Source organism: Erithacus rubecula (genome assembly GCF_903797595.1).
Source record: "Erithacus rubecula genome assembly, chromosome: 22".
NCBI classification, from domain to species: domain Eukaryota; kingdom Metazoa; phylum Chordata; class Aves; order Passeriformes; family Muscicapidae; genus Erithacus; species Erithacus rubecula.
This window is the reverse complement of record NC_136674.1, coordinates 5,251,554-5,278,507: the sequence shown is the minus strand read 5'-3', so window position 1 is coordinate 5,278,507 and position 26,954 is coordinate 5,251,554. Positions and strand designations below refer to the sequence as shown.

The 26,954-nt window shown below is 43.2% G+C and overlaps 2 protein-coding genes across 18 annotated transcripts in view; one reads left to right on the top strand and one right to left on the bottom strand.

Annotated features, from left to right (window-relative positions):
• Positions 1–26,264, top strand: part of MRPS17 (mitochondrial ribosomal protein S17) — a 198,608-nt gene extending 172,344 nt beyond the window's left edge. Inside the window, exons 1-3 of one of the 2 annotated variants that reach the window (XM_079325054.1) lie at positions 23,727–23,891; positions 24,438–24,584; positions 25,526–26,264. In XM_079325054.1, coding sequence (XP_079181180.1) covers positions 24,462–24,584; positions 25,526–25,816 — 414 coding nt within the window. In that variant the 5' untranslated portion in view covers positions 23,727–23,891; positions 24,438–24,461 and the 3' untranslated portion in view covers positions 25,817–26,264. Of the gene's footprint in view, positions 1–23,726; positions 23,892–24,437; positions 24,585–25,525 lie in introns of those variants that run through there. The other variant, XM_079325055.1, reaches the window with a different exon arrangement.
• Positions 1,311–23,137, bottom strand: LOC306811364 (merlin-like). 16 transcript variants are annotated; one of them, XM_079324992.1, is made up of 21 exons: positions 22,909–23,052; positions 21,355–21,470; positions 19,272–19,421; positions 18,424–18,644; positions 17,201–17,318; positions 15,488–15,613; positions 15,005–15,127; positions 12,546–12,629; positions 11,485–11,553; positions 11,233–11,315; positions 10,496–10,571; positions 9,934–10,071; positions 8,220–8,294; positions 7,765–7,878; positions 7,281–7,403; positions 6,559–6,776; positions 5,685–5,787; positions 4,936–5,063; positions 4,255–4,405; positions 3,346–3,555; positions 1,311–2,383 (listed from the first exon to the last, which is right to left on the bottom strand). In XM_079324992.1, exons 4-21 carry the CDS (start codon positions 18,429–18,431, stop codon positions 2,348–2,350), a joined length of 1,983 nt encoding a protein of 660 aa, XP_079181118.1. In that variant the 5' UTR covers positions 18,432–18,644; positions 19,272–19,421; positions 21,355–21,470; positions 22,909–23,052; the 3' UTR covers positions 1,311–2,347. The 16 variants fall into 16 exon arrangements, with proteins under 16 accessions (XP_079181118.1, XP_079181114.1, XP_079181119.1 ...); XM_079324988.1 differs by lacking the exons at positions 19,272–19,421; positions 21,355–21,470 and having other exon boundaries at positions 18,424–18,655; positions 22,909–23,137; XM_079324993.1 differs by lacking the exons at positions 19,272–19,421; positions 21,355–21,470 and having other exon boundaries at positions 18,424–18,613; positions 22,909–23,137.
• Positions 26,265–26,954: the final 690 nt, after the last annotated feature.

The following is a 26,954-nucleotide window of genomic DNA, read 5'->3' as shown; positions in this document are numbered from 1 at the left end:
TCTCAAGCTGATTGATCCCAGCTCCTCCTGACCCATCTGAAAGGTTCAGAGGAGATTTCATTTCCTCCTGACCCATCTGAAAGGTTCACAAGAGATTTCAGTTCCTCCTGACCCATCTGAAAGGTTCACAGCAGATCTCAGCTCCTTTCTCCATCTAAAACACTCACAGTAGATCCCAGCTTTTCCTGCCTCATCTAAAGGGCTCACAGCAGATCCCAGATCCTCTTTCTCCACCTAAAAGGTTCACAGCAAACCCCAGCTCCTCTTTCTCCATCTAAAACATTCAGAGCAGATCCCAGCTCCTTTTTCTCCATCTAAAGGGTCCACAGGAGATCACAGCACCTCCTGCCCCATCTAAAAGGCTCACAGCAGATTCCCAGCTCCTCTTTCTCCATCTAAAAGGCTCACAGCAGATCCCAGCTCCTCTTTCTCCATGTGAAAGGTTCACAGCAGATCCCAGCTCCTCTTTCTCCATGTGAAAGGCTCACAGCAGATCCCAGCTCCTCCTGCCCCCCACTCCCATCCCAGCCTGCAGGAGTGTGGTGCTGCACAGGAGCAATGCACAGCAAGGACACAGCAGGCTGAGAACAGCTTGTAAAGGCAGGTTTTGCATTTGAGCTGGCAGGAGTGTGACCTTGTCCTTTTCTTCACTGGGATTTACAGGACTAAGTCCAAAGAAATAAATCAAAGGTGCACATGGAGCAGGGCTCCTCTGGGCCCCAGACACAAGAGGAGGAAGGCCCAGCACGTGTGAAGGATGAGGGTACAAGCTCAGCTGGCTGTGGTAAGACACATGCCAGAAGAAAAGAGGGAACAGGAAAAGAAGAACCAGGGGAATTCCCAGTATTTCTCCTCACCCCCAAATCCGAGAATGCCACACACAAATCTGCTGCAGCATTTCCTGGCTAATACAGAGATGGTTCACTGTCCCAAATCCTGGCCAATGCCCCCTCCCCAGCCTTGGGACCATGACAGCATCTGCCTCATGCTGGCATCTCTGGCAGCTTCTCCCTCTCACACACCAGGCTCCTGCAGACAGCTCAGAAACTGTGTGTAACAGCTAATACTCTGCATATATCTTGTGCCAGATTGAGCTGGGAGAGACTAACACAGGCCAAGGCAGCCAGCAATGCTCCCAGGGCTGGGAGAGGCAGGGCAGCCCTGCAGAGCACTCCTGTCCCCTGCACAGGCAGTGCCACCCCCTCTGTGCTCAGCCTGCACAGATGTGTGCAGAGGAGATTTGGGTGTTTGTTCTCCAAGCCTGCCTTGTTAATGCTGGAGGAATATTGACACAGCATTCCCTTCAAAGCAAATGGAAGCTTTTTATTGAACCTGTTTTTTTCTTTAATCTTAGCTTTTAGAACAAGGCATTTAACAACATTATCATTCATTTTTTCATCACATGCCTCAGGTTCAGCTGGGCTCCTGCAGCTTTAGCTGCAGCTGAATGTTGTCTGCTTCCCCAGAAGTCCTCAGAGTGAAGACTTATGGAGAAGCAGACACTTAAACACACACAAAACCAGAAAATGCAATTGGGTTTTACTAATGAGGCAGGCTCTTTGCTGCATGCACCTCTCTACCAGAAACAAGTCCCACTTTAGCAGACACCAACTGCAGCTTTTGTCTGTCTAAATTGAGAGCTGTGTTGCACAGAAGTGGGAAGGCAGTTAATGTATGCAAAGTTTGCTCGAGCAGAAAATGCTTGATCTGGTCAGGGACTGGAAGAACAGAAGCTTTGCATTCCAAACAAAAGATTCCCCCAGGAATGGGAGGTATTTGAAGATGTCCACTTCTGCATCTGGAATTGAAAGCTGAGATTTCTCACAGAGAAATGCAAATCAATTAAGTGAACCAAGAAATGTTTGGGGAGGAGAAGGAAAATATTTGGCAGGCAAACACTAAAACGTCGAGTAGCTCTGTGGGAGTCATGTCCCAGGGACTGGACCAAAAACATAATTAGTCTGTTGTGGAGATAAACACCAAGCTAGTGTTCTGTTTTCTCATCCCAAACACCTCCTGGGCACTTGCTGCCTCACATCCTTCCTCCAGCAGCAGAGCTCCAGGTGTGTGAAACATCAGGGGAGGAAGGGCTTTAGCAAAGTGTGAAATGTTCCTTCCAAAGTGCACAAGTAGTAAACAACATTTCCTCTGGGTTTGCACTGCTCCCAGCCACACTGGGGGCACGTGTGGCATTCCCAGCTGATGTCACCTGCCTGGCAGCTGGATGGCAGCTCTAGATCCACAGTGCCTGGTCTCTCACACCTGGCAGCAGCCAGAGCTGCCCAAGTGTCCCCACAGAGGTAAAAAGGCCACCAGTCCCACCAGGCTGGCAAGGAAATGAGAGGCTTCAAATGTAGATCACATCTGAGTCATGCTGCTGAACCTGCAGGCAAACCAAAGAGGGGGAATCAGTGCTGGCATAAAGTAACTCCCTTTGGTCTGGGTCTTCCTTTCCTCCAACTCTAGAGCTTTTTCCAAGATGCTCTGCAACAGCTTTTTCTTCCTTCTTTAAACAAAAGTATTTGTCTCACCCCTGAGTTTAGTCTTAAAAGTTGCTTCTGTTGCCTCAGAAAGAGCTGCTCCCTCAGCTGCTGCTGCACTCAGCTGTGTCCTTTAGCTCTAAGCACACCAGCCCTGAAGGAGGCATTGAATGTTATATTCAGGAGCTTTTAATTGATCCTAAACCCCTCCAGTTTTGTTCATATAAACCACTGCAAACCCATCAGGCTTTCCCCATTCCCAATACCTTGCCCAATTAGCATTGCCTACAGAGAGCTGATTTCCTTCCCACTGTTCAGATCACTTTTTCTTACAGCTCTTCTTCATTCTCCAGCCCAGTGACATTTCAAAGCAGGTGGTTTTCTCCTGACACCCAGCTCATTGCTCTTCAGGCCTCTTTGACAGGGAGCACATGGAAGAGAGCTGAGCTGTTGGGAGCCTGGGTATTTATTGGTCTATTCCTCCCTGCCTTTTAAAAGCAGAAGACAGGCACAGTATGTTTTAAGCTCTCTATACCTGGGAGCACATTTCTCATTTCCAAGTCTGGCTGGTACAAATAAAATTTAACACAGATCCTCCTACTGTGTACAGACATCTCTGCTTCATTTACCAAGGCTTACAGCTTTGCACTCCAGCTTAGATCAGAAGTGAGAAAAAACAGGCAGCCTTGAGTTATAAACATTCCCAAATGATGTGCCAGCACCAGGGGCTCCAAAATCCTGCAAAAGCCTTGTCAGCTGTGAGGCAGGGACAGAGCAGGACAAACCAGGTCCCTACAGGCAGCCACCCTCTCTAAAATCTCAACTTTTAGGCAACATTTAGGAATTTTCTTAGGAATCTGATTACCTTTATAATCTGTTTTCTGGCTCCTGTGCCCAGACTGTTGGCAGCCAAGGAATTGGCTTGGGAAGATGACTTTTCCACTGGCACCATGTGCTGAGTTTTGTTGGTGCAGGGCCAACTGCTTGCAGTGTTTAACAAGTAAGCAGGGAAAGGTCTTTGAAGATTTACATCCAATGAATCTCCAGTTTCAAAGGTTTTCATCCATGATGGGGCCTTTAAAAGAAAACAGCAAATGGGCATTTAATGCTCTTTCTATATCAACATTCATTAAGCCAAAAAGAACATCAGATGAGGAGTCAGAAAATAAAGGCCATCTTCCCTCATCATTTTTCAAGCCTCCCTTCTGTCTCTAAAAAACCATTGACTCAGAGCCATTTTTGCCACATGAGGGACAACCTGCAGACAAAGCCAGTCCTATTCATGCCCTGCTTCAGGAAGAAGCTGAAGAGTTTATTTAAATAACAAGCAACTTATGACAAAAATCTGGGTCTAGTTCCTCATTGACTTCAAAAAAAAAAAAAAAAAAAAAAACCACACCAAGGATTTTATGACTTTCAGCAATCACAAAGCACATGAATGCAAATGTGATGCAAACTGTAAGAAACCACATTTAAATGTGTTAGTCACAACAATTTCATTTGCTCCAAGACCTTAAACCCTGACTGTGATTTCATAATCATAAAATAAGATGATTATTTTTTTTTTTGCTGATGGTCCTGGTATTCAGCACAGGAAAAAGACCTTCAAATTTTGTTTTGATATGAATTTTCATCTAAAAGTCTTCATGCTTTTAATATTTTATCAAGGGTACTAAAGGCTTGGACTGGAATACAGCAGCTCCTTTTGGCACAGCCACACTGTTCCATTTTAGGGTTCATGCTGGAGAAAGGGGCAGGGATTTAGGGTTCTTACATTTCCTAAGGAGTGATCCAAGGAGCCCAGGACTTCATTCCAATGACTGCAGAGCCCAGCCTGTTTTTCCTCCAGTTTCAGAGCATGAATTTCCGACTTCAGTTCTTTCAGTCGATCCTCAAATTTCCTGCTCTTTTCTAAGTAGTCCAGCCTGGGTCCACACATTGGAGACAAAAAGTTTAGGGTGGCACAGTTTAACTCAAGAAAAGGTGTTTGTGGAAGGAGGGGAGTTGTTTTTTGTTTCATTTTATGCTTTATAAGTAAATGAACTCTGGCAATGCCAACCTGGCTCCTCTGACCCAGTCACAAGGGGTTTCACTTATTTCCTTTTTGCTTCCTAACTTTTAGCCAAGCATTTCCTTCCAGACTAAGGGATGTCTGATGGATCAGCTCCCAGCAATTCCACACTTTAGCACTAGAGGGAAACTTCTGTCCTCTCACGTGCTGTTAATTCAGCAAAGTGCTTTGTCCCTCCCCAAGACAGAAGGTTCTGGATTTAGCATGGCTTGATGCCACCAAAAAACCCTTCCCCTGTGTGCAAAGCCAGTCTGACACAGACACCACCCACACCAGCAAAAGGCCTCCAGCCACATGCACATCCCAAATAACTCAAAGGTGAACTGTGATTCCCAAAGATCTCATTGCCTTTCTCATTCATCTGCACCACAAGCTTGCTGATACCTCTCTCTCTCAATCTCAAAGGAGAGTCTCTTGAGGTCGATGTCCTTCAAATCCAGCTTGATGGAGCCCTTTTCAAAGGTGCCATCTCTGCTGTCACCTGGGCAGTACTGGGGGTACTTGGCCATGTGCTGCAAGGGGCAACACAAGCACTGTCAGTCAGATCAGATGGACTGATTTGGGGTTTATCTCCTCAGTTCTGCAAGATTGCCATGTTGAGCTATTTTCTGAGACACACAGATGCTCCTGCAGCCCTTCCCCTGCACCCAGCTGAAGTCCACAACCCACAGATCCAAGAGCAGAGATTTATCCTGGCTGCAGTGTTTCTATTTCAGCAGAGAATGAAACCCAGCCCCAGCAGGGCTGAGCAGAAGAAGGAGCTGGGATACAGAACTCGAGCAGTGCTTTCTTACTGGGGACTTCACCTGCTTTGCCTAAAGCCAGATGGATGTGCCAGGATGGCACAGCTAGCTCAGCACAACAAACTGCCTGGCTGAAATGGCACCATGAGTTAGGCATGAAGGCAAGACAGCCTCTGCTCCCTAAATCCATCACCAGTTCTGGTTTTAACTTCTGCCTTGCCTTTCCTGCCATCCTGAACAAACCCAACTTCCACCCTCGCTACACTGCTTTTCCACATCAGTTTGTCCCCCAGCTGGATGCCACTACTCAGCTTGATGGGGGCTATAAAAATGTCATTAACACCTGGCTGTCCCTGAAGATGAAGTGGTGCCCAGTGGAGCAGAACTTACAGGGTAATTAAGCCTGGTTATGTCCAAGAGCTTCTGCTTGGCTTTGCGCTCGGCCTCCCGGGCTTCGTGCAGGTCCTGTTTCAGGTGCTCTGCCTCCTTGGCTCTGCAAGAGAAACATCCTGAGGGGAATGGCTGATGCTTTCCAACCACACGTGGGTTTCAGAGCTCAGCTTCCAGAGAACAAGTCCATTACTATGCTATCTTTACACTAAGGCACTTGTGGGAGGATGCTCACATGGAGAACTGGGCAGGCACAGCAGGACACTCCTGCACAAGGTGGCTGAATTAACATGATTTTCCTACTCTTCATTTCCATGGGCTCAGTTACAACCTGCTGATACAGATTCTCAGAGATCCTCCCTGAGGTGGGGAGAGGCTGCTTTTTATTTTGGTAAGCTTCTTGGCAGTACCCTAAAACAAGTAGAAGGATTACTTAACAGGGTTAAAAATCCTCTGTCAACACTGGCCTGCTCTGCATGTTCAGGGAAATGCAAACACTTGGAGTGGTTTATATTGCACATTAGTTTATCTGGTTTTATACTTTTTAAAGATCTGAAAGGGAAACAAGAAGCCATTCCCTGTGAAAATAGCCTCATATCTCATAGAGTATAAAGAGTAAATTTAGATGGGTAGCCAGTGTTCATTTGATAACACTAAACAGAAGATGCCTCTGCATTCTGCATCTTTCTTGCTAAACATCTCCACAGCTTTGCATCTGATCCTCTGTAAACTCGGACCTGCAATACAACAGCAGCACCCAGGTGGAACAAAGCAGGCACAAGGAGGCTTAGTCCCTCTGAAGTGTCACTTGAGGAATAATTCCCCGCTGCAGGCTTGGGGCTGAGAGCACCCGGTGCCGGGGGAGCAGCCCCACCTCCTGTCAGACTCCTTCACCAGCTTCACGGCGATCAGCTCCGCCTCCCGCATCTTCTGCTCCATCAGCCGCTTCTCCTCCTTGCTTTTCAGCGCTGTCAGCTCCAGCCTCTGCCGTTCCTGCTCAGCCTCTGCAGCGTTCTGGGCCAGCAGCTTGGCCTCCTCTTCTGCAATCTGGGCTTTCTCAGCCAGCAGCTCTGCTGCTTCCTGAGATCGGAGCTGGGGAGAAAGAATTTCTCTTAGTTCCTTGTCTAGAACCTACAAAATCACCCCTGCTGGCAGGCAGGCAGGAGACAGCTTTTACCAAGAGATCAAGTGAAAAAATGTTATTTCTTAAATAAAAACCAGACATAATTTCAGGGTCTAATGTTCTTGTTCTGCTCCAGAATTTCCTGTGTCTCACCTCTACAAAGCAAGGAGAAAAATCTTAGAGCTGGACAAAGCTGAAGCCAGCCCCTTCAGTTGCCTCTTTCTCCCCATTTCAGCTCCAAGATTGTTTCCTTTCCCCCTCCTCAGCTTGAAGAGAGAACTGTGAGCCAAATGCAGGGAGGGAATGGCTCACAGATTATGGCAGATCAGGTTTTCCCAGGGATTCCTTCATGCCCTTTCTACCAGAAACCCTCCAGCCTTGTCTGAGCTACAATTCCTGGTGTCCAAAAAAAAAAAATCCTGCTTCCAAACCAAGAAATCCCATCAAGCACAAGAATATTGAGTCTAACTCACCAGGGCCTCATTGGCCTGCCTGGCTTCATCCTCCAGCTGGAAAAGGCGCCTTTCCAGCTCCTCTTTGGCTCTCTCAGCTTCTTCTCGGAGCTGCTTCTCCCTGGCCAGCCTCTGGTTCTCCATCTGGAAGCAGGATGAGCAAGAGTTGGTGGGATTGCAGCAGAATCTCACCTGGGCCTGAGTGAAATGCATCAAATGAAGAAGGGGCTGCTCTCCAGCTGGGATGCTCCTGCCTGAACCTTGCAGCACTGAACTCCTCAGGCAGGCACCCCAGGTTATCTCAGACTGCTGGGAGAGCCTTTGGATTGATCTGTTTGGTGCCCCAAATCTTTGGGATCACCTCTGACCTCCTCAGATGCCACAGAGCTGTTCCCACATGCTGCACTTCCTCACCTCCCACACACACTCTGCTGGAATACAGGAGCAGCAAGAGCATCAGCTGCAATAATAATCACTGTCTTCAACAACAGAAGGAAGAATTTACCTTTTTTCTAGCTTTTTCTTCCCTGGCTTGTGCTTTCATTTGCTGGATCTCTATGGAGTCCACTTTTCTCCTCCTCATAAATAGATCGTGGTTTCCAATGCACAACTGGAAAATCTGGATAGGAAAGGCAAAGCAAATGGGATTTTGATGGATTTGTGCCCCTGACAGAGGGGCAAAGAGGCCCACACTGGGCTCACAGGACAATTCTGACTCCAGCACAAGTGCTGGCAGCTCCAGGAAAATCAGCACCCAGGACAGGCCCATAGCCAGGCACACAACAGTTCAGGTCAATTTGTAACATGATCAGAGATTGCTCCTGTCCCCCATCTCCCTCTGATCCCATTGTCCTGAATCACACAGGCTGATCTAGGCTGAGATCCCAAGATCACAATTTTGTTTACAAACAATATTCCTCAGCCAGGCTCAGCTTTAAAACAGCAAAGCAGTTCACTCACCAGTTTGTTCACTTTGAGCTGAGAGGAAAAGAACTTGAAGACTTCTGCCTTTTTGTCAAGGGGTTTAATAGTTAACTACACAGGCAAAAGGGGGAAAAAAAAAAAAAAAAAGAAAATAAACACAGTGAGGAGGAAAGTTAAGTTGAAACTATTAAAACCAACTCAAACTTGAGCTCATCTCCACTTCTCCCTGGGGAAGCAGTGATTTATGGCACAAATAGGGGCTGAGTGATGTAAAGCTGTTTTTCTCCATAGAATCAGGCTGTGCTGGAGAAGAAACCCTCAGCCCCACCCCAGTGCCAGTGTGGATGGGGTTTCCTGATGCCACCTGTGCATTGCTCACTGTCCCCAGAGCTCTGGAACAAGCCCTGGTGTCCAGGAGAACAGGACACAGCAGCAATCCTGCCTTAAAGCCAGGGAAATGAAAACATCTCCCAGAACAGCAACAATTGAAGGGAAAAACAAATGTATCAAGGGCCTAAGGACTTGTTCTTCAGAGCAGCAGGTGAAAGTGCTGCAGAATTCCTCACTTTTCAGTCCCAAGCTCTTCCCAGAGGCCAGGCAGGGTTTTCCTGCTGCCAGCTCAGTGTTTCACTCCACACCTTGTGCTCTGTTTAGCTGCAGAACAAAATATGGCTCCTTCTTTTTTTTTTTTTTTTAAGGCCCTGTTTTTTGTGCCTCACAGGTTCCTTGGCACTTCATCTCTCTAATTCTTTTGCAAGGTAATTCCTGTATAATTCCAGGGCATCTGAGTCACCAGAACCATAAAGTCCTGGAGCTCCTTTCACCCTCCAGGTAATGACTGGCTGCCTTTTGAGGAGCAAAGCTGTGATGTGACACTGAATAAAGTGAAGCTAAAACACAGGGCTGCCCAATTTCCTTCCCCCAACAGGGAATTAAAACAGTTTATTCACAGATCTCAGGGGAATTTTGATGACATCAAAACTGTTTTTGAGGCAGCAAACCTGTAGTCTCCTCTGATTTAATGGACATGAATCTAAAATCTCATCTCAATATTAAATCTCAGTTTTCTGTGGGCTGTTTTCCAAAAGGCACACAGAAAATTGAACAGGCTGTGCTGCCCTTTGGCTGACAAATTCCAGGTATTCCAGCACCACTGTAGTTTTCCTGGGTTTTTTTCTGATTATAGCCTTCCCTGCAGCCCATGATTTGGACTGAGAATAAATTTCCCCCACTCCTTCACTTTCTAGAAGCAAAAGCTGGGCTTCCCAGTGAAATTGCAGTGGTGGGGAGTGAAATCATGTCCCAACAAAGTGAGAAGTGAGGCAGAAAACCATTAATATCTCCCTGCATGTCTCCTCTTGCCACCGGGCTCCAAGCCTCAGCTTCTGTCAGTGCAAACAGCATTAAGGTTTTATGGATCATGGAATTCCTGCTGGGATAACTGAGGAAGCCAGGCATGGTGGCATTCATAATATCTGTCTTTTTCAGAGATCAACACATTTGTTTTGCAAAGGCCAAGCAGCAGGGAAGGAGCAGAACAGAGTCAGAGCTCAGAGCAGCCTCGGGGAACTGAGGCTTTGAGCTCATCTGCAAGGCAGGGATGTTATTTTTAGTTTGGTAACAAAGCTCCCCAGGATTTTCCCCTTCTCCCCCAAAATTATTTCAACAGAGGAAGCTTTCAGCCTGTTCCAAGAATCCCAGTCCACACCCATGCCCATGGAAAAAGAATAATACATCAAAGCCATCATACCTCTTTCTCACTACAGGAAATGTTTCTGATAGAGCTCCACTCAAAGGATTTATTGGGAGAGAACCTGTTATTAATGCTGTAGATATGAATACCTTTGGCATCAACTCCAAGCAGGAGATCTGTGTGGTTTTTATTTTGCTAAAAACAAGAGAGATCAGTCAATGGCCTTTTTGGTGACATTAAACAACCACAGACAAGAAGGACATATTTTAATATATTGACATTTATTTGTATTTTAGGAAATTGGGGTTTATATAAAATATTATGAATGCTGTCACTGGTAATAATAAACTTAGTCCTCTAGGATGCTTATAGCAGCTCAAATTATTTTTCCTTCCTATTCCACACCTGGAGTTACTCAAAACTTTTGTCAGGTTTTAAAATATTAATCTTAACTGTTTTATTCACCTGCTCATTTTGCAGGCAAGAAAACCAAGTCAGAAGAAAACAGCAGCAGGGAAAAGCAGAAGTCAGGAGTCCCAATTCCAAACTCCCTGGAGGATTTTAAAAGACCAGCCCCATTATCTGCAGCAAGTCAGAACTGCTAAAATAAGGCACTTACAGCAATTGGGAAATAATTGACACCATACATTTCCAAGTCTTGGGCAATTTTCAGGTAGTTCATCTCAGCTTCATCCCTGGAGAATAAAGCCATGATTATGAAATGCCTTTCCAGCCTTTCTCTCCTGGCTGACTCTCCATTTCTCACTTAGAAAAGAGCAGATAATCTGGCCCTTTGTACAAACTTACTTCAGTTTTGCCATCTTCCTCTTAATAAGAGAAAAAAAAAAAAAAAAGGATAATAAAAGCAGCATCTGGACAGAATAAAGGCAGTAAAGTTGCACCTATTTCAAAAGGTGACTCATGCATAGTGTAATCTTCATTAGAATTCATTAAAAGTCTTATTCTTGTGTTAGTTTTGCCACTCCATGTCTTGGAAAGCCACCCTTCCATTGTTTTCCATGAATATATTTCTTTCAGGAAATAGAGTTCATTGAGAAATGAACTTGGACAGAGCTCTTGGCCAAGGCCAAAGAAGAGTGAGAATCTCTCCACCCACATTTCTTCTCCCTTCAAGGTAAATCAGTAAATCTTGAGGAAAATGTTCAAGAAAAATAATGCTAAGAAGCCTGCAGAACAGAAAGAAACTGAACCCAAATATTAAGAAAAGCTGCCTCTGGGTGCCAACAAATCCTATTTATTGTTTAATGGGATTTCCAGATGGGCTGAATTACACTGAAGACAACAAATCCCATAAATAAATGTATGGGGTTTGCAAGAAATGCAAAGGTTTCCTACCTGGCAATCCCCCTGTGCTCAGCATACCAAGCAGTGATCTTCTCTTCCCACATCTCTGCTGTCAGCTGGTACTGCCTGAGCACCTGCAGGGCAAGCAAGGAGATTGTGAAAATCCAAATCCTGCCTCTCCCAAGCAAAGAGAATGCAGAGGTGCAGCTCACAGCTTGGTCATTTTACAGAGTTTTTATTGCTCTGGTTAATCCCCAGCAATATGTGCATTCAAAGATTTGGTTTTATATAAATTTAACTCACCCTTTTAGGTAACAGCTCATCATGGGCTAGAAAACCTGGCTCGTGGAAATTTGGGTCATAGTCACCATACTGTCCCAAAAAAGAAAAGTTATTTCCGTTTGTTAGAGGCAGAATGTTGAGGGAGTTTGAAGTGAAAACTTGAGGCAGATTTTATTTTGGTTCCCCTACCCACATTCCCTCATCCATGGAGGATCCTTCCAGCCCCTGTGACATGCAGGTGGCTCCAACACAACCTGGAAATCTCAATCCCATCCTGGAAACTTTAATACATATATACTTTTTATATATATATATATATATATATATATATATATATAAACTTTAATACCTGGAAAACCTTAAATCAATCCCAACCTAGAAAACCTTTAATTTTTCCTGGAAAACCTTCAATCCCAACCTGGAAAACCTTCAGTGTCATTCTGGAAATCTCAATCCCATCCTGGAAACTTTCAATCCCTGCCTAGAAACCTCAATCCCATCCTGAAAAACCTTCAGTATCAACTTGAAAACTCACAATCCTAACCTGAAAACCTCCATCCCTTATTGGAAAACCTTCAATGGCATCCTGGAAACTGCAGCTCTGAAGGAATCTCCCAGGAATTCACAATCTGAAGCAGAGGGATGGGAGCTGCACACAAGGACAGACCTGCTAAATAAATTGTGTTCAGCTCCTGCCACAGTGCAAGTTGGGCTCTTGGTGGCAATAAGGGAACAGAGCTCTGAGCGATACAAAAAAATCTTCATGTCTTCCCATTGTGAGCTCTGTTTTGAGTCCATTCTGCATCCATGATTATTTTTAAAACAACAGGAAATCATTTTAGCCTGGAGAAAGATTACACTAAAATGTTAGGCCCAAATAAATCCCCTAAATTGCAAAGGCATAGTTTAAAAAATCCTGGTAGTGGCATTTAATGGCTTTTTTCTAGCTGTGCTTGTACTTCCCAGAATGACCAACTTTACCAGCAGATTTTAACCCTGCTGTGTTTTACACACCACCATGAAAATGTGTTGGTTAAACCAGAAAAAAAGTCAATTAAAAAATAGATTTTCCCTGCACAAACCTTGGCCTGAACAGCATAAGAAGCCAGTAAAACTGTAGCTTCTGGTGAGCAATAGATTTCCTCATCCAGGATCTGCTTCTTAACCTAAACCAACAGAAAAATGGAGCAAGTTCAAGAAGCTCCAAGTCAGGACTTAAGTCAGGCTTGAAATGGAAGCAGACATGCCCAGACTTGGCACCAAATATCACCTCTAGGAGTTAATAACAGCAAACAGAAATTGGCATTCAGGAACACAGGAAACCTTTAGTTAGCATTGCATTTAATGAGACCAAAAATGCCAGTCAGCTCTCTGCACACACTTACAGAAGGAGTCCCATAAAAGAATATCCTATAAAACATCAGTTTTATTGTCTGTGCTTCATTTCTTTTAACAATCTTCCTTTTTTTTTTTTTTTTTCTGCCTGCTTTGGAAAAGTCAGCTTTTCAAATTTTAGGTAGGGAGGGAGCTTTGGAGGTCAGGTCCAAGCAGAGCAGACTCAGGGCTGTGCAGCTGCCATATAAAAACTGTAGGAGATGTTCTCCAGCTTTCCAGAATGAGAGAATAAAGGAGATCCTCAAAAGAGAAGCTGAATAATAAAGGACTTAATTTATTCATTTGCAATGGTCTAAACACAATCAGACAAAGCTAAAGAGTCTTTCAACATTTTCATTTTAATAACCTGTGGTGCTACCAAGAGCAGAGGTGTATTAGTTTGCAAGGTGGTGGTTGATTTTAAATCAGTTGTCCAATTTCTGTTTGAAAACCTAAAGAGAGAGAGGAAATTAATCCTCCCAAATCCTCCTCTCAGGTGTATTTAGCTTAGGAACAAGCAGAAGACAACAAAATTTTGCATTGCTCACAGTCTGAAACATTTCCAAATAGAAAAATGACATGAGCTGGCACAAGTTCTTTTTACAAACACACCTCAGTAGGTGCTGGGGACTGAAATGAACCACCAAGAAAAATTTTGCTATTAAATTTAGTCCCTGGTGAGCACAATCTGTGAAGCTGAGTTACAGTGCAGAGAACATTCTTTCTGAGCTGTTAAAATGGAAAGAATGAAAAGATTTTTTTTTTCTTCCAATTTGGAAAGCTCCAGCTTTCATTCTCCACGGTGCAAACCATGCTCCAGAATTTAGAACAATGTGGATAAATCCCTCATAAGTGTCTGGGTTGATTGAGTTTTTTGGATTTTTTTTTTTCTGATCAGTTTTTACAAGCACTTTTTGTTAAACTTCATGAAGAAGTAATAAATTACCTTATCTTTAAGCAGACAATATTTAGCTTTAGTCATTGCCATTTATTCAGGTATTTATGCCACATTAATTTGCAAAGGTCTGAGGAGTCAGGAGAGCTGAAATCTTCAGGCATCCAGATGTCTGTACATGTTTTTCCTATTAGCATCCAGGTGTGAGCAGAAGCTCTTACAGTCAGGAAACTCTGCAAGTTCCAATTTGTTTCAGCCTTGTTTTCCTACTTTGGAATGAGAAGAATTTGCTAATTGCATATCTGCTAGTCAAGGCAGGTTCAAGAAGAGAAGAAAAAAAAGTGGAAAAAAAAATCAGGATTAAAAGAGGAGGAAGAGTTCTGCTGTTCTCATTCCTTTCCAAAATTAGCTGAAGAAATAAATTAAAGGTTCTGGATGAAGTTCTGGTGGGTTTCTGAACCTCAGAGCTGCAGCATTTCCCCATTATTTCATTAGCACATCCTCCTCAGGGCACAGGGGAATTTTCTGGGTTTATTTCCAGCTGCAGACTGAATTTATCCCAGCTACCTGCACAGACACATCCTGCTGGAATAAAGCAACAGAGGATGAAACTTCCAGAAGGACTCCACAGCAACTCAGGAGGGAAGCTGGATGTCCCAGACATTGGAAGTGACCATCCCAAACTCAGCTATGGAGCTTTTCCTGGTTGATCCATCTTTATTTTTAATAAAGCTCCAAGGATTTGCTCCTTGATCTGCTTGTTGATGGAGCTCAAATGGTGTCTGCTGCTCTGTTCCTCTTAAACCTTGCCAGGTGAGCAAACCTGCAATTTCAGAATTATCAAATTCCATGATCTTTTATCCCTACAATCCAAAATGAAGTTTAAGGAGTCTTTGTTTTCCAGAGGTTTTGCCCTGCAGCACAAGATCTCCCCAAAAGCCTCACAGATTTTTCAGCAGTTCCAGCTTTGCATGGATTTTTTATTTTTTTAAACACATATTAAGGAGCAAAACAAGCCTGGAATATTCAATTTGGAATTATCCACCACACTGCTGGATGTTGTTATAAAAACCTGCAGAAGATGAAACATTCAGCTTACCTGGACACAAACCCACAGCATGCAGCAGAGATGTTTGTATTTCATAAAAATAATGTCTACAAAGCTCCTGCTACAGCTGAAGCAAGCAAAATTATCCTGAGCTGCCAACAAGATCAAAGACAATGCAAAAGGACTGGGGGAAATAGAATTCATGGTTCAAAACTGTTCCTGACCTGAAGGAAGAATAAATGCTGGGTAATTTCCTGCAAGAGTTCCTCTTCTACCTTCTCTGGGTAGAATTTGGCCAAAAAATGAAAGCTAATGGGATCTTCTTTGGGGATTTCTTGATCTAAAACCTGTTTGGAGATAAAATAAAATCAAATCAGCAGCAAAAAGGATACATGAGGGTCTCAAAGTAACATTCCTGAGGAAAATTAGAGAGCAGCCAATAATCCACTTAAAGCAGCCTTCCCATATTTTAGAGGGAAGGGTAATTCTGAGCTTTAATCTCCAGCAATCAGTGGTGATTAGTGTGGGATGCTCCAGGTTAAATGGGATAGAAGCAACCAGAGCAGATAATCCTATTTTTGCCTTAAAAAAAGCTACCACATCAAATTCTGAGTTGTCATGGAGCACATCCCTTTATCCCCCGTGCTCTAGAAAGTCAATATTTATAGAAGTAAATCATTAATTGCCACCCATGTTGTCTCCTTTACCTTTTTGTCCATCTTTAACCATGTGCACATCCCTTTAATTGTGTACTGCAGGCCAAAGAACCAAGTCTCCCTCAGACCAAGGGCTCTGCACACCAGGTCAAACAAATCCTTTCCCTTCCACTTCATCTGAAAGAGAGGAAAATCAAGAAAAACATGTATACCCTAAACTAATTTGCTCCATTTTAGCCCTTTCTCCTATGAAATCTTATTTCACTTTTAAGTTTTTAATGAAATATTCTTGCTGCTGCGTCAGAGTTGCTGTGTTCCATCTCCTCTCCTTCTCCAGACACATCCAGAGCAGCTGGAGCCATTTAACCACCAAGCACTTGAGGGAATGAGGATTGTACCACTGATTTCCTGGGATGTAGCAAGTCTTTATTAAATAATTTGTCCAAAATTTTGACTCAATGGCTTATCCAAATTGGAGAGACAGAGAAGAAGCCAGGGGAAATCAAACCAGGGGTAGGAGTGCTGAACAATGAGAGCAGATCCACCTTTCACACCTCTCAGGTATTTCAGGCACCAGGCCAAGCCTTTATCCTACTCTGATTTAAATGACTCTTCTTAAATGTTTTCATTTCAATTTAGCAGCCACAGAGGGCAAGCTTTGATTCAAGGTCCCAAATTCAGACTCATCTGATTCCTTGTTTCTTCTACCAAAGAGGTTGCTCATCTGTTTCTTCTATTTGACCACATTTCAGAAAGATGATTTTATCAAACTGCTAAAATTAAGAACTGAATGGCAAAAAAAAAAATGAACTTTTAGGCAGTATTTGAGTGAAAAGCTGGAAATCATCTCAGCAGAAGAGCTGTGTCTGGGGAGAAAGGAGAGGCAGCAAAGGAAGGAATACACAATTTGTTAACAAGGACTCTGATCTCTAAATCAAATTTTCCAAATCCTTTATTGTCACAACTCTGCCTGCAAGTACTCCAGAGCAGCAAGTCATACAAGATTAATCTATTCTGTTTCTGAGGGACCTAATAAATTACATTAAATGGCTCACAGAACAATCAGCTCTCACTAGAACTGCCAGTGCCATTGGAACAGAGTTTTCTAACTCCCCAAAATACCTGTGTGTCTTGTTTTGCTTTTACTGGATGATTAGGAGTTAATTATTCAGGGACAGTTCTGTCCCTTCAACACTGAAACCCAATTTATTTAGCAATCAGTCATTTCTTTTTCTCCAGCCACAATTTCCTTAATCAATTTATCAGATAGCCATAATTAATAGAACTGCCAGGTTTTTCATCAATCCTTTTTTCTCTTCTGCCCAGACCTAACACCCATTTCAGGTAAAGAACTGGAGTTTATAAATGGAAAATTGGAAAAGAATGTCCCAGATCAACAAAAGTACCAGTTTATAAATTATTATTTATCTTAGCACCAGCTCTGACCAGTTTATCCAAGCTGAAAGTGTCTTAAAGAGTTGTGTCAGTTAAAAAAAAAAAAAAACAACATGGAGAAGTAGGAATCCTTACAAACAATTGGAATGCTTATGAAGAAAGCAGGTTTAGTGTTAATTTAGCTGTGTCAATAAAATGGATTTCATGCAAACAGCTTTAAATTCTGAACAGAATTTAGAACACACCTGAGATTCAATAGTTCATTATTTATAAAAATAACAGATCAGTTTTAATACCATCCACAAGCTGATAATGTGAATTTTTCAAATTTCCTGCTAACACAAACCCAGCATTTCCTGGCACTCTCACCTCACAGCTGAATTCCATCTCAGCATCCACTGTTATAATCCTGACTTTAAAAGTCTTTGGTTGTTTTTTCTTCAGGCCTCTGATGGACATATTTTTCAGCTGATGTGGGCAGCCACACCTGAAATCAAACATGGAAAGATGGAAATTCAGCAGCATTTTCTTGGTTAGATTCCAAAGAAGGATGAGTCCAAACATGCAGAATAAAGTCACTTTTAGAGATGCATTTTTTTTGTGTTTAATGAGGATGTTGAAAGAAAAACTTTTAAAATTAACTTGCTCCTTAAAGTCAGTTGCTCTTTTCTCAGATTTTGGTTATCACAAATAAAATTCTCTTTCCCAAGGGTCTCTGCAGCATCTCCACTCAGAAGAACACCAGAAAATGCAGCTAAATTTCATGATGTCAAATCCATCACAATCCTTTTCCATCAGTTATGGCTCCTTCAGCAATTAAATGACTGGATTTTTTTATAACATGAGATTTTAACTCCCTGAAATTATACAAATGCCAAGAATATATGCATTGAAATTCAGCTGATTTTACCACACTCTCTTGTGCTACTCACTCATGATGATAAAATTTATTTAGAACAGGTACTTTCCCTGTGAAGCTCTTGTGAAATTAATTTAATTTTGCAGAAGCTGACAGGAAATTCCACCAGAAATCTTCTATTTTAAATTTAATCACCTCCATGCCACCTAAAAATTTGAGGAGATGCTGCTTCCACAGTTACAAGGGTTTTGTGCAAACCAAATCTTGAAAGCTGGAGTTGAATGATGGTGTGGATCTGCTTCAGGCAGTTCTTTCTGAGCATAGGAAATCAGCCTGTAAAGGTTTCTGCTTCTTTTTACTTTATAAAATGAACAGGTCAAATTTGTATAATGTGGTGAGAATCTGTGAAGTGTACAGGGCAAGAGACTGAGGCATTCCTGGTTTCCTGCAATAGAAGATTATTACAGTGTGGCAGGATTCCAATCTCTTCTTGAAGAATTCCAAAATAAAGCCCTAGTTTAAACTGAAAATTTCCATTTGCCTGCACCTTCCAGGGTTTTATAAAATATTTTGCTCCTTTTTTTTTTTTTTTCTGCTGAGAAATGCAGGAAATTGGCTTGCAAATGTATTGATTTTCTACTTACCCACAAATTTTGAGTGGTTAAATAGGAGATGAAAGTTTTTCTTTATAGATTCTAGAGAAGTTGAAGCAGGGAAGAAATAAAATAATTACCAAATCATGGGGACATCAGAGGCAGAGCTGAGAACAAGTGATTGAGGCAACTCAGAGAGGGGATGATGAGCTCAGGTGGAAATTCATCCTTCTGACACCACTGAGAGCAGCTGGGGAATCCTCTCCCTCCAGCTGGCTCTGGTGGAGCTTCTGCTGAAGTCTTGGGTGGGTTTGGGCACCACTTCTGGAGCTGGGAAAAATTCAATGGAGAGGGTCAAGGGCTACAAATCATCTGTGGAGAGAGGAAAGCACTGGTTAGAACAGAGAAAGGATAAGTGCTGAGATATTGTAATGGCTGCTCTTCAGGACAAGGAATAATGGGCTTCATCAAGTGGCAGACTGAGGAAAATTCAAGAATAATCAGGATATTACAGCTAGGAAAAACTCAGGGTGGCATTTCTCTCCTTGAATTTCCCTCCAAAACAAAGTGATAGAATTGTCCTTGAGACAGGAAGGACCTAAACCATCAAAATTCCCCCAAAGCTGGTCCCTTCTGGTAGTGCCCACACCACCAAAAACCAGGGAAACCCAAGGAACAGCACACCCAGAGCCCAAATCCCATCACCCCAGGGTACCCTGCTCCTCAGGGATTATATTTTAGACTGAAAACCAGATCTTGCCACAAATTTTCCTAATTTAGGCAGCTCAGTGCACCCAACTGAGCAGAGCTCAGGTCCTTTCTACTTAGCACAGCAGAGAGTTTTTAATTCATTAAAAAGGAAATATTGAAAACCCCCAAAATGACCATAGCAATATTGACAGGGAGAGCATCATGTGAGGGCATCCAAACCAGCAGGAAATTACTGCAGGTATTTTTTGATCTCTAATCTGCAAAATTAAATTTGAACCTGTTGCATTCCAAAGCTCTTTTCCATCAGTTTTCTTCAAACCTGTAAATAATTGTACCATTGGATATAGCATTTCTAGCCTGAGAACTACTGAGACTTCTACACAAAACTGGAAATAGTTTTATTGGTTTCTAGAAGAAACATCAATGGCTGAAAATGAAGGAGAAAAAAAGCTTCATAATTCATTTTTAATATGTAACCTGAAGCAGCCAGCTGAGTTAAACAGGAACTTAAAGTTAGGGCCAGTACAGAACATTCTCAGAGTTCCATATGGAAAATTCTGAACAGATAAAATTGAGCAGCTGGAGTAAAATGTACTAATTTTCTCAAAATATGAGAAAAATACCAGAGCTTTTCATTTGGACTTTGAAGTTATTTCTTTTTCCTTATATAAGCAGGTTGAAATGACAATATAATTTGTTCAACATTTCCAATAGCATTTTTTTTGTTCTTTCCAGAATTTTTATTCCATGGAAAAGTACATTCTGACTCACAGCAAAAAGACACTTTTGAATATCAAATTTTCCCCAGAAAAGTAAACTGCATTTTAATCAATAGCACTGGTAAAGAAATTGGAAAGGCTTTTCACACTGAATAGCTGAAATGAATGTCAGATCCTGACAACAGAAACAAGAGCACTTAGAGATTTTAGAAAAAGAACTTTTTCAAACAAGATAAATCTTGCTGAAAAAAAAAAGACAATCTGGGTCTGCAATTTTTTATAAATGCAAAGCAATCCCTTCCCTAGATTCTTGCTACCAACAGCCTTTAAGTGGGAATCAATGCTCCAAGGCAGAGCTCCTGCCACCCAGCTCCAGTGATTTATTCCTGCAGGTGCCACAGGGATCCAGAAAGAGCAAAATGTGATGATCAGAGCATGAATGCAAAATAGGGCAGGCTGATAAAAGATTCCTGCCCAGCCAGAACCTGGAACAGAGAGTTCAGGAGCTGGGAAGGAGCACAGGGAGATGATAAAAGCTTGGTGAGGGGAGTGGAACAGAAAGGGAAAAAAAAGTGAAGGACAAAGCAGAGACAAAACTCTTCATGGCCAGGATAAGGGGGAACATGCAGCAGGATTTGAGTGCTGATTTGATTGTCCCTCCTGGACAATCAGAAAGCAGGAGCGAGGCGTGGGGGTGAAACGGGAGCTGGGAAGAGCAGGAAGAACTGGCCGGGTGAGTGTTGCTGATCTGGGTCACAGCTTTGATCCACGTGGGGAGGAACCCACACACAGACACCTCACACACACACACAGGGAGAGAAAAGTGAAATCAGCATCACCACACCTCGCCGAGATCAATAAATCCACCACGGTTCTGCACCCTGTAGACAAACACCTCCAACTGCCCAGGAGGGAGAGTGCAATTTATTCCCGGTTTAGCATTTCCAAGGTGAATGGATGGGGCTCTCAGGGGTGTAAAAACTTCTCTTCACGTGGCACTGGCTCTCAGTGACAGCTGCCACCATCCATCGCAAAAAATCATCTGTTTTCGCACACACACAAAATCCAGCAGCACTTTCTAAAGTGAGAACTCAGGTGCAGACAGGCAAAGAATTAATGGCATTTGAGAGCCCTCTCTTACACCCCCAAAATGAATCTGTTCATAAGGACCAGCATCTTTCTTACAGGAGATGCAAATATAAAACCTTCGGGAGAGAAATGAGGAATCAAGAGACAAAGCTTGGGAATTATTTTAAGAGCCACCAACAGAAGATGCTTGAAGCATGCACTGCTAAAGCACATTAACACAGCCACTACTACAGCTTGAAAGAGTGTCATCGCTGAAATATTTACTGCAACTCCGAGTGGCAAATTCCCCTGACTCATTATGTTTCTCCCAGTTCCTGAATTTCCATACTCCAGCTCAGGAATTAATGCAAGCGATTTGAATGCAGACAACACAGGCGAGCGTCGTGGGCTTTGTGCAGTTGTTGACTCACGCTCCTGCCTGTGCTCCCTGCCCGAGGAACAATTTCAGCAAAGAATTCACTGCTTTAAAATGGGTCAGCAAGATAAAGGGTTTTCTTCCCCCTCACTCTATAAAGAAGTTATCTAAAGTCACCAGCTGGAATCAAGACTTACCTGACAGATCCTTTCTTGAATGACGATAAGAAGGGGAGGAAAAAAAATCCCTTTTAATTCAAAAACTCCGTATTTTCCCTGCAGACATCAATATCCAGCCCTCACAAGTTCTGCCACTGAGAATCAAATCCAAGAACAACTTTTCTACTTGATCCCCTTCCCTTTGTTTCCATGAACTGCAGCATGTTAGCGCCCTCTGAAAAATCAAAGGATCGCTTTCCCAGGTGATAGGAACGGCTCTTAACCATTTCCTGCCTGCACCAGGGCTCCTCCCAACTCCCCTGCTCTGTAATTCAAATTACCAGGCACTAAAATATGAGAAACCCACGAATTTTGCCTTGGATAGCTGTAAAAATTGATAATAACTTTCAAATAACTCCTGGCATGGTATCTGATCAAACTGTTCCAGCAGTGTCTCTTGTTCACCCCATATCAGCCACCTTAAGAAGGGAAATGCCTGGAGTTGTGCTGTTAACTAAATATGATTTTCTACCTGTCCTATTCCTGCTGTGAGAGATTGTGGGACACCCACCCCAAAAAAGAAGAACAAGGCTGAAAACTGGGCAGCAGCCAAAATACCAGCAGAAAGTGGCATGTGAGCACATTTAAATAAAAACAGGGATGGCCTCGGCCTGAAGTCACAGGGAAACACCAGGAGCACGTTACCTCAAAATCCAATAATTTTGTCATTATTCATTTTCTAAGTGGTTTGGGTTTTTGGTTGTTTTGTTTTGTTTTTTTGTTAACCCTCCATTTTATACACAGATTTACAGAAACTGAGTATCTGCCAGGTTATGTATAGCAAGGACAGGCCAGCTCTCACTGCATATCTACCATAAATATTCCAGATTTATATGGAAAAACCTTCAAGATTCAATCACTTAACAGCAGGGGGAAAGAGTACAACACTTGTTGATGTGCAGAAACCTCCAAGAGGCTGCACTGAGAGCAGCTCCATCCCCAAAATTCCATGGAAAGGGGTCTCTCAGCACCCACACCCAGTGTTTGTTTGGAAGAGGCTCAGGGAGAAACTTCACTCTCCACAATTACCTGTGGAGATTGTGGTCAGGAAGGGTCACTCTTCTACTGTGCTTGGAGTGCGAGGACAAGAAAAAACAGCATTAAATTGAGATGGGAGATCCAGATTAGATATTAGAAAAAAATGTTTTCACTGTGTGGGTGGTCAGGAATGGGAAGAGCGTGCCTAGAATGGGGGTGAACATCCCTGGGAATGTCTGGGTGATGCGGTTTGGGGTTAGAGCAGCAGTGCTGGATACACAGCTGGACTTGAAAGCAAAGAATCACAGAATATCCTGAGTTAGAAGGGACCCACCAGGAACATCGAGTCCAACTCCTGACAGTGCACAGAACATCCCAAGAATCCCATTATTTATCTGAGTTCTTGAGCTCTGCCAGGTTTGGTGCCACTGCCTCAAGGAGGCTGTTCCAGTGTTCCACCACTCTCTAGGTGACAAAACTTCCCCTGATATCCAATGGAAACCTACCCTGACTCAGCTCCAGCTTTGTCACATACGTGAAAGAAGAAATCCATACCTGCCCCACCTCTTCCCCTCACGATAATACTGAAAGCCACAACGAGGTCTGACCTCAATCCTATCTTCTAAAAGCTAAACAAGCCAAGTGACCCCAGCCAGTCGTCTTAAGGCTTCCCTTGCGCACCCTCCACCACCCTTAAAGGATCTTTAACGCGCTCTGAGGGAACCTCTTCAAACTTTAACTCCAGCCTCATTACACCACAGTTGACTCCTCCCTCAGCGCCTCTGAGGGAGGGGCCGGCGGCGCATTAAATAGGGGCGCGCGGCCCCGCCCCCTCTGGCCCCGCCCCCGGCCCCGCCCCTTCCCGCCGCGCGGCGCTTCCGTGCTCAGCACCGCCCGTTCCGGGCCCGTCCCTTTAAGGCCCCGAGGCTCGGCGGCGGCAGCGGCGGTGAGAGGGGCCGGGGCTCCGGGGCTGTTCTGTGGGGGGCTCCCGGTACCGGGGCTGTGCTCTGGGTGCTGTGTGACCCGCCTGTCTGAGCCCTGCTGCCTGCGCGGCCCCGCTGGCGCGGCGGTGCGGGCAGGGCCTGGCGCGGAGCGCTGTGGGGAGCCGCGGTGGGGGGGCTGAGGGCTCCCTCTCTGCTTCCATTTCTTCTTTTATCCTTTCCTGCCGGTGTTTCATGGATATTGCCTGTGCTGCACAGACCTGCCTGTGTGGGGTGTTTAGCCCTCCCCACACTGATTCCTTCCACAGCTCAGTCAGGCCAGGGAAAAGCAGCCCCCGAATATTTGCTGAAGTGTTCCATCCTGTGGCTGCATCCCTGTATCCCTAAACTCTTCATGTGTTGTGATATCAAAGCAAATATCTTACAAATTGAAGGTGTGGAGAATTCCCAGGTGTTGATTGTGCTTAACAACGTGTCTGAATGGGAGATAAAATGGTCATTAATCTCCATCAGTTTTAATATTGATTCTTCTGTTGTTTTTTCCCCTGACTCTTGCAAGAGTGGTACAGAAAGCTCACCCTAACTAAACTGAGTAATGTGTTGGAATACAATTTACTTGCAGGGAAGAACTTAAAAGCAAATGCATGTGCTGTAGATCAGCCAGTTCTTTGATGTGTCATTTATGGCTTGAGAAGCTCATTACCTTCCTTAGGTTTCATCAGCTCAGCTGATAATGAGAGGCACAGAAGCAGATGACTGAACAAAAGCTGTGGGCTGCTCCCTTGCTTGGGTGCACTGTGTTCTGATAAAAAGTTTCCAGCCAAAACAGCTGCTGGAGTGTGAGTTTAATAATTTCAACAGTTACACTTTTCCTCTATTGTTTTTGTGACAGTTGGGGTGATTCAAGGGATTTTTGTCCTCGTGCTGTTCTGTCTGCTTTTACTGATAGCAATGACATGATGACATCCCTTCTATATTGTTAAAAAGGCTGAGCTAGTGCAGTAAACTTTTTTATAGCTCTTCTTCCAACAAAATGACCCAATGAAGCCGTTAATGTAAAATAAGGAATACTTTGGTAGTGATCAGAAAGAAGTTATGTTTTTTACTTTGTTGCAATAACACATCTGCTTTTCTTGCTGCCAGGCACTGCATGACCATAACTGAAGGATGTCTGTCCCACGAGGAGCTATCCATGCAAAATGGATAGTGGGGAAAGTCATTGGGACCAAAATGCAGAAAACTGCCAAAGTGAGAGTGACAAGGCTGGTGCTGGATCCCTACTTGCTAAAGGTAACACCTGTGAGCAGCTTCTCTTACCTGCTGGGTTTTGTGTTCTGTGCAGAAATGTTCTGCTGATTTGACTCTGAAAAGTTTTGATGGCTCTTTACAAATCAAGCTCCCTCAGGATGTGGCTGTGGGGATGAGTGCAGGGGATGAAAAGCAGTGAGTGCTGAGGACTTACAAATTACCTGCTAAATGTATTTCTTTGAAGTGCCTTGTTAATGCACTTCATTTGATCTTTTGGGGAAGGGAAGCTTTTGTTGTTTCAAGCTTAGATTTCATTTTTCATGTCGATGTGGAGCACGCTTTGGGGACTTGACAGTTTATTAGTCACTTGTACAATCAATTTTATAGCTTTTTATTTTTTTTCCTGTATGCATAATTGTAACATATCCCTTATCAATGCACTTCAAACAGGAATGTTAAAAATTGTATTTTCTCCATTTTAAATAGGGAAACAGTGGTACATGGAGGTAGAATAAGTTGCTTTGGGTGACCAGAAGGTTTAGGATAGAGTCAGGATTGGAAAATGGGTCTTGTGGGGTCCATTTCAATATTTTATCCAGTAGAAGAACCTTTATTTTTTAACCTAATTTATTTCTTAAAGGATTCTGAATTCTGCTGTTCTAATAAGAAAAAGAGACTTCTATATGAAAAAAAATCAGCAAGTTTCAGAGCTTTTCCTTCCCCATCTCCTTTCCTCCAGGCTCAGTTGGCAACACTATCCTGACAAGAGATTGAGAAGGGTAGTGCTGTGCTTTCTGTGGAGAACCTGTAGAGTGCACAGTTGCATTTCTCTTCATGATCCCAACTGAATCTCACTTTTAAAAGATACATAAGACTTCAATGAAATTTATTTAATGTTAATTATATATTCACCGTCGTATAATTTTGGAATATAACGCCAAGGTTTCTTTTTTTTTTTTATTCTTTTTTTTTTCCTTTTACAGTTCTTTAACAAAAGAAAAACCTATTTTGCCCATGACCCCCTGCAGCAGTGTGTTGTTGGAGACATTGTTCTTCTGAAAGCTCTGCCTGAGAGAAGGAGCAAACACGTGAAACACGAACTGGCAGAAATTGTGTTCAAGGTTGGCAATGTCATAGATCCCATCACAGGAAAACCCTGTGCAGGAACCAGATTCCTGGAAAACCTGTCAGATTCTGAAAACCTGACTGAGGCAGATACCACTTATCTAAGTGAGAAACTGCAGGAACTTAAAGTTTGTTCAACAGACAAATAGTGGGGGAAATACTTTAAGCAGAGGGCTTCCAGCTTTTGTCTTTCCCTGTCAGGGATGTTTGAGGCCCTGCTGTGATCTGTTAAATGTTTCAGTGAAATCTGTAGTCAAAATAAATAGTAAATGTAGTTACTTATGCAAAGAGATGTTGAAGATTGATGGGTACCTGGAGCTTTGAATGAAAATACAGAGAAAAATGCAAGTTTAGTGTTCACACTTCATTTTGTTGTCTGTAGTTTTTGCCCCAGTGACAGTTTCCAAAGGCAGCTGCCCTCCTGGAATGAGCCCTCTGTGTTAAGACAAGACTACAACTGTATGATGGTTAATTTTGGTGGGAGGGTCATTATATTTTTTGATTGTTCTGTATTTCAGGCAGTCTTTTGTGGTTTGTAGGGTTACTGGAGATGATGCTATTAAAGCTTTTGAAAGGAAGTATAGAATTTTAAAACCAGCTGCATACTTGTGTCCTTAATTTCTCTTAGAGTGCCTTTTGACTTCCAAACTCTTAACAAAAACACTGCATTTTCCTTTATAGGGGCAGAGAGGTGAGAATCAAAGCTTTGGGCAGCTTAGTGTGGTTGGCTCTGTCACCTGTCCAAAGGCAGGATTTCCTTCTGGGAGAGCTGGATCTCTCTGAGCTGATGAGAATACAAAGCTTAAAAGTAAAGGTGATTAGATTTAGTCTTATCAGAAAAGCTAATTAAAATAACACATTTTGGGGAGATAGAAGTGCTGGTTTGCTGCATGATTTAATGTGGAGCTGGAGGCCAGAGCAGTTAATGATGAGAGATGACTTTATCCTGCTACAGCTCTGGGATTTCATGTCCTCTGCTCCAGGGCATACAGCAAGCTGAGAGCCTGCAGCTGTTGCAGCAGCCTCATGTTCCTGACTTTGCATCCAAAAGGGCATCTGCCTCAAAATTTGGCAGTGTGGGAGGGGAGAGTGGGATATGAAAGCTGTGAGAAATCCTTTCCAAGGTGTCTGTTGGTCTTTAGCTCAGAAGCAAAACAACCTAAAATATCTTGCTTTAAGCAACTGAGTAGTTTCCAGTTGTGTTCTCTGCTGTTGTCAGATAATTAAAGATCATTTACCCTTCAACTTCCTGCATAAAATCAGTTCTGTCTGCCTCAAAAGCCTGAC

Bases quoted from the DNA above. Each gene is read 5' to 3' on its own strand.
- LOC306811364 (XM_079324988.1), bottom strand. The intron at 15,614-17,200 runs GTGAGAGTGCCA...CCTCTCTTTCAG, and splicing joins AGATGGAATTCAGCTGTGAG to ATGAAGTGGAAGGGAAAGGA. The intron at 2,384-3,345 runs GTAATCAGATTC...GTTTGCCTGCAG, and splicing joins CCAGAAAACAGATTATAAAG to GTTCAGCAGCATGACTCAGA.